General features: G+C 36.8%; 1 protein-coding gene across 6 annotated transcripts in view; it reads left to right on the top strand.

The window, feature by feature from the left end:
- TPPP (tubulin polymerization promoting protein) overlaps positions 1-4,497 on the top strand; it is a 70,911-nt gene extending 66,414 nt beyond the window's left edge. For all 6 annotated transcript variants that reach the window (XM_054059400.1, XM_054059404.1, XM_054059406.1 and 3 more), the window contains one exon: positions 1,185-4,497. In XM_054059400.1, the coding sequence (XP_053915375.1) occupies positions 1,185-1,379 (195 nt within the window). In that variant the 3' untranslated portion in view covers positions 1,380-4,497. The remainder of the gene's footprint in view (positions 1-1,184) is intronic.
- Positions 4,498-7,187: the final 2,690 nt, after the last annotated feature.

Genomic DNA, 7,187 nt, shown 5'->3' on the forward strand with positions numbered 1-7,187 from the left:
CAAAACAGCATTTACTTAGATGGTGGTGGTGGGGTGTAGCTTCCATGGTGTACAAGTTAGAGCACTCATCCCCAAACTAACTGAATCCAAGTATCCTGTTCCTCTTGGTATAGATTCAAACATCTTTTCCAAGTCTCCGCATTAAAAGATATTCAACATATGTCATGCTATGGAAGAGCTATGTGTCACTTCAGAAGCCTGTTTGTTAGGTCTCATTAATGAACATTTATTTGGGCTGTGGATGTGCAGAGGAGAAATGAGATTTTTGATAAAAGCTAAGTTTCCCAGAGCATTTACTTCACTGCAATGAAGACCATGTCATTTCTGTCTCTAAAATGCAACCTGACAGGATGGAGCACATAGACACCCAAATTTTGTCAGTCTTTGTTCATCTTAGCTCCATTTCCACTTCTACGCAAAAATCTTCTGTGTTTTCCCTTCTCCTTTAGTGTCCTTTCTCTTCTAATTTTAAAATGTAAACTTAAAGATCAAGGAGACAGCTCCCAATCCAAACACACAGCAGGTTAGCATGCTCCTATATTGTTCTGTGAGATATCTTTTTCTTTCTGTTTGTGTAGTCAAATTTTCTTTGTCTCAGTGACAGAAAACCTTTTAGTTTAATATAACTCAGTGGAAGCAATGTAGAGGAAAGTCTTTGCTCAATGCCATTCCATAGACAGCTAATTTGCTAACGTTGAAAATAACTTTCAGTCCTCCTAGTTTGTTACTTCTCATATGAATCCTAGATTTTAGAATAAATTTGTTGAAGCAATGAATTCTAGGTGCATTGGTTTGCTTTTTCTGTATTGGTGGAGCCGGGCTTTTACACTTAGATGTTGACCTAGTGGATTTGGAACATGGTGTTTTCTAGGACTTCTTCATGTCTTTGGTGATTATTAGAAGTATCAGAAGTATCACTATAAACAGAAGTATCTTATCTTTAAAGTATCTTCCAAAAGTTTTTGACATAACTTGCAGTATTTTGTCCTTGAGTATATGATTGTTGTCATTGTATGTAATGGCAAGAAACAAACATTTTTTGTATCCTTTTGCTGGAAGCAATTAAATATTTACATAGTCTCCATCAGGAGCAAATAATTAAATGTTGGTAGCCTGTACAAATATCTGCATTAAGAATAATTGAATTCTGATGTGATTTTTTTTTGTTTCTTTTCTTCTAATAGAAAGCCATTTCATCTCCAACTGTATCACGCCTTACAGATACATCAAAATTCACGGGTTCTCACAAAGAGAGGTTTGATCCCAGTGGGAAAGGAAAAGGCAAAGCTGGCCGAGAAGATCTGGTGGATGCTTCAGGATACGTATCTGGCTATAAGCATGCAGGCACATATGATCATAAAGTACAAGGAAGCAAGTAAGGCTGAGGGATTACAACACAGTGGGAGAAAGAGAGGGACAAAGAGAATATATTTGTAAGAATGATGTAGATGAATCCCATATGTTTTGGTTATTGTGAATGCTAAGACTATGTTGTCAAGAAGTTGTTTTCAGGAACTGGAACTGATTTCAACATCTGCTGAGCTACTTGCAGCACACCACCACTTCATTACATTCCTCATGTGTATATTGGCAAAAATAAATAAATCAGTACGAAAAAGATATAATTTTCTGGAGCTTTAGACAAAAAAAAACACACCCAAAGTCAAGAGCAGTCATACAACATTTTGTCAATCCAGGCAAGAGATCTCAAACATTCCAGAATGTCCAGTTATCCTGAGGATGTCAAAGAAAATTTTCTGAAGAATATTCCATTATTTATGCAGTTTAATTTGGCTACTGTTTTAGGGCTTTTTTTAAATGTCTTATATGGGATCCAGCAATATACTATTTAAAAGATCCAATGATATACTATTGGGGAGTAAGTGGTTGTAATATATAAGGTGGTAGCCTGTAAATGCCATATACCACTGGTGAAAAACTGAAGAAAGCTATTTCTAGGACAATATAGGTTCTAAAGTGTTTTATGTCAGCAGAAAGAGGTGAAAAATACCAGCCCTTACTTTCCTCCTGTCTATACTTTGTGCTTGTTGCTATGTGTATTGTAGCTTGGTTCTGACTGGCTGGATTTGAATGGAGCTGTGTACTAACCTGAGAGGTGAGGAACAAGACATGACTAAGAAAGTCTATTAAAGCTATTTGCAGTCTGTTTTCAAGTTTGCACTGCCTCACATTTGAAATGAAGGGGGCATTAAGCTAATAATGCTTTAAAATATTGATTATGACTAAACACTGCCAATTTGATTGCTATTAAGTGAATATTATTATGCACATACATTTGCACATATGCCCTTTAAGCTATGTAGGGAAAGTTTACAGACCCTTGGAATAAGGACATTTACAATTAATATCCCTGTAATTTGCCCCCAAAAATACACTGTTGTAACTGGGCTATGTTTTATCTTAGATCCTTTGAAGCCAAGGGATTTGATTCTCTGTTCACTTTTGCGACTGAACTTGGGAGTGTTAGTATTGATGGAAATGGCTTTACTCTCATAGAAGGAGAACCAGGTCCACAGACTTAAGGTACAGGCAGCTGAGTCTGACCTACACGGAGCCTAAAAACAGCTTAATAGGAATAAAAATAAATAATTTTAATATTTTTAAAAAAGAGAAAAGGCTTGTCCAATTTTCTACCAGAGCTGAACAAATACCCTAACATATTACACTGCTTCTCTAAAATTATGAAATGTAATATTTTCAGTATTCAAAACCAGCTGCCAGCAGTTATGCTTTGCTTTCTTTCAAGAATAGCTCAGGCACTGATTTTCATGTTTGACTGAATAAAGTTTAGTAAGCTTATTGTTCTCCCCCACCTATATCAGCATCCCATAGTACATAAAGTTTAGCTAGCAGTGTGTGCTGTCATGTGCCATGCAGGTCAACAGCCTGTATTTATCCAGTGTCCAGGAACAGAGCACTGGTTTTCAGCCCTTAAACTGTTCACGTTTTGGTTTTCTGACATTGAATGGTAGCCTTTCTTGTAACTTTGCCTCCAGTGACCCTTTGAGCTCATACATCAGCTTGAAACCAAAACAACAATAGCAAACAAAGGCAATGACTTCCTGGTGAACTTGGAGATTTTTTTGTTTATAATTTTTGGGGGGGGTTGTTTTGAAGAGGGAGGGAAGTTTGCCAAAACTCAGCATGTGTTCTTGTAAAGATTTAAATGGTTTTTCCCATGGTTAGCTCTGGTTACGTGGGAAGATTTTTGATGTACATAAGGATGCTGAGGATAAGAAGCATCCAGCTCTGTGAAGCCTTTCCAAGATTTACCCATTGTTCTTGAAGAAAAATTTCCATGGAATGAAGGATTATCGATTCCTGTGTTGCACTGATGACCTGTCACACTCTGAGCCAGAAAATAGCACACTGTGATACCAACAATGGCCAAATTATTGCAGCACAGTACCAAATGGTCTAAATTTAGACAACCTTCTTCTATGTCACTGGTACCTGTGCACATGAAGGTGGCTCCAGAAAAGTCTTATTTTTTATGAATAAAAAGGCTAAGCCTCTAACCCTTCATAAATCTTTAATTGAACTTACAGGCAAAACCAGTGACCCTGTTCTTCCCACTGACTTTAAAATTTGACTCATAACTCGCTGGTAACTGAAAAGATCTGGATCCAGCCCAAATGAAGAGTGAAGTCAAGTCTACTGCAGAGGCCTTTCAGCATACTGTTGATCTGACTCTTTGTTGCTAGCTAGCTACCTGGCACAGCAGGTGAAACTTAACCTGAGGTGCACAATTGACAGGCTTTCTCAAGTACCCAAATACTGAGTGTCAGTAATGCCAGATTGTTGTTACACAGGATGTGTGATCGGCTAGGATGTTTTTAAGGTAAAATTAGGTTTTAAGCTACTAGTTCACAGAGTGAGAAAGACCAGCAAGCTCATAAGATGGGAGGCATGCAAAGGAATTGAGAATGCAGACAAATCCAAACTAAATAGAAATTGAGCTATTCTGTTTGCTTAGAAGAAGCTGATGGAAGTAGCTGGGGTTCTGACAGAGGTTACTTTGCATTACTTGTACAGTATAAAATCCCTTCCATGAACCAAAGCATTTTGTATGGACCTGGTGCAAAGTTCTTTGAAATACTTTAAATGATGTAGTAAGCTTTGGATCAGGACCTGAGGATATGCTTCAGATAGCAGTATTTTACTTTGAAGAACGTACTTGTTTCTTTACTTCTACAGTTGGATAGTTTTAAAAATCAAACAGAGACATGAAAATAAGTCATTCAGATATAAATGACAAAGGGACTTGTGGCTGCAAAGATGGTTCTTTGGAAAGATTTTTTCCTTTCCCTACACTTGGTATGGAACATAAGGGCTATGAGTAAAATCACCATATGCAACTTGTGTATTATTAGGGGTTCAGTCAGCTACTTAAGCTCTTACTTTTCCACTAATATCTGTAGGAAATTGATAAGCTTACATAGTGTCTTGAATTGTTAGCTGTAAGTTCTAGGTCTGCTTGGGGAATAGAGGCTACGAGAGTACATTTTATCGTTCGTATGATTGCCATTTCCTTAACTCTCAGGAGAGCAAGTATAGCTGGTACCCCTCAGAGATCAGGAGAAGAGATAGCTCAGGAGGTGCCCCATTGTCAACCCTTGAAGCACTGTAGAGCATACGCTCTTCCTGTGCACCCATACTCCAGACTGTAACATCTGAGGAGATACACATCTGAAGTGAAGACATGGATACCTAATAAGGTTTTACACTCATCTCCTTATTTTGGGCATCTCAAATCATTCGATCTAACCTTGCAGTCTAATTTTCAGCATCTTATACTATGCCACTTCTTCTATTTCGAAACTCGTTTGTTCCTTATTGTACTTTCCTCTTCATTACTGCTGAATATGCCTGGCCAAAGAAAAGTGATCTAGAAAGTTCAGGTATCTTGTAGCAATAACTTGCCTGTAAAGCGCAAACTCAAATTACACTGCGTTCACCTTAAAATATAAACACCTTAATATTGTATGGCAGTACAGCATATTACACCTGTATCATGTCTCCCTGGAAGGCTTGAACCTGACCATCAGTAAAGCCTTTGCAAGATTGTAGGCACAAGGAAGTAAAGAGTCACTCACTGTGAGTGCCGAGAAGAATATGTCCTTACTAAAAAAATTTGTAAACAAATACTAAGTAGTGTTTAAAATTAATAGGCGTAAGTTCAAGTGAGTTTTCTTGTATAATGCTTGCTTACTAATTCCACTCTAGGTCACTCCATGTCGTCTTTAGTTACTTGCTGAGAGTTTTGCTAACAATTTCTTATGCGCGATATGGAACATATCAGAAACAAAAGTTACTGTCCTGCTATCAAAGCTATCAGCAATAGTGGTACTGAGAAGCCCACATTAAACAAAGCATACATTGTTTCAACAGTCCTATGTGAACAATTGTTTTATTATGCTCACTTAATTGTAATAGTATATTTGGAATCCAAAAGGAATTGTTAACCATTGGGATCGCAGCAAGATCTAGCCACTTTTGTTTGGTTTTTTTAAAAACCTACAATATTTTTTATATCTTTTTCACTCTAGGGAAGGATAAAGGAGATTTTTAAAACTATTCACATGTCACAATTTGTGTTTTTCATCAGCAATAGAGATTGTCCTTCAAAGATATTTTGGATTGAAATATTATATTTTCCATATATTTTACTGAGCTCACCTAAATTAAAAATTACTCTGGCAACCTTTTGACATTATAGAAGGTCTTGTTCATGAATTAGCGTTTTAGTCACCCATTTTTCCCCTCTATTGACTCAATATGTTTTATGGCAGCTGGAGTTAGTCAGAACTCAAAGGCAAATGACTGCTATGGATTTGGCTTGTAAATTATAGCTATCCCAGCCATCTGTAACCAGCCATAGAGAAAATCCTGATGTATCTTTCTCCAACTGCAAAACTTTAAACTTGTAATTGATTTTTTTTTTCCTTAAGGCTTGTCATCGTTAATAAATTTTAATTCTTTGTGCCTGCATGTACGATGCTCAAAACATAACCCTGCTTTTCAGTGATCCATATATTCTGGTGGCATGTGCCTGTCATCCATGAATGAGAATTCTCTGTTTGTGCTGGCCAAGAAACAAACCTTTTATCTTAATGATAGAGCAAATGTAATGTGTTCAACTAGTACATGTTCTCTTAACTGATTGTTAGCCTTGCTCGTGTGCCAAAATGACTACACTTTTGTGTACGTTGTTTGTAGTGTGAATATTATGTTCTTGGCTTGTGTATTAGTTGGTAATAAGTAATGTCATACACAAGACTTGTACAGGTTTTTGTGTGCATACACGTACTCTGGATCCAGTAATTAAACCATATAGATATTGATCCAAATATTAAATCTTACTAGGGCCAAGCTCTGGGCTGGCAGGCAGTGCCGCTCAGCTTGGCCAGTTGGTGATGTTGCCATTCTCCCTCCGAATGAAAGTAAAGATCTAAAGAGGCTTTTATGATTTTACACATCCTACCCTGTTCCTATTTCTGGGGGAAATCAGTGATTCTAACATCGACTTGATGTGACAAGAAGGAATTTCCCTCTAGTAGTGAGGAAGTAGCAAAATGACTTCAGGGTAAAAGGCAATGATGTTGCTTCTGAATGCTCTTAAGAGACACGACTGCAAAACTACAGAAGAGGCTTTTTTCATTTAATACCTTATATTTGGAAATTGCCATTGAAAAGCCCAGCCAACTAAACTGATTTGGAAAAGTGGTAGGCACCTACCATATTCCATTGCAGGTAAACAGCCAATTAATTAATTTTCAAATATTGTTATACAGCATCTCTTTTTGAGAGTTACCATAAAGCTTATGGCACTGTACAAAGTGAGTTTTGTTATAAGCATTTGTAAAGGTTTTAAAGAAATGCTCATGATAATTTGCCCTTCCTTTCGGTTATATTTATTCAAGATTATTCTGTTACTTTGCATATTTTTCAGAACAGATCACAAACATGAATAAAGATATGTTCAAGCTAATTAAAAATGTAACTAAAAATACATTTGTACTCCATCCATCTTTATATTTTGATCAGGACCTATATTATGCATGATTAACAAAATAAGAAAAAGGATGACAGTTTATATCCCCGTAACGATGAATTATTGTAAGCTTCATTTTACATCAGATGAGTTTCTGTATGGTTGCATTTGC

Source organism: Cuculus canorus, chromosome 2 (genome assembly GCF_017976375.1).
Source record: "Cuculus canorus isolate bCucCan1 chromosome 2, bCucCan1.pri, whole genome shotgun sequence".
Classification (NCBI taxonomy): domain Eukaryota; kingdom Metazoa; phylum Chordata; class Aves; order Cuculiformes; family Cuculidae; genus Cuculus; species Cuculus canorus.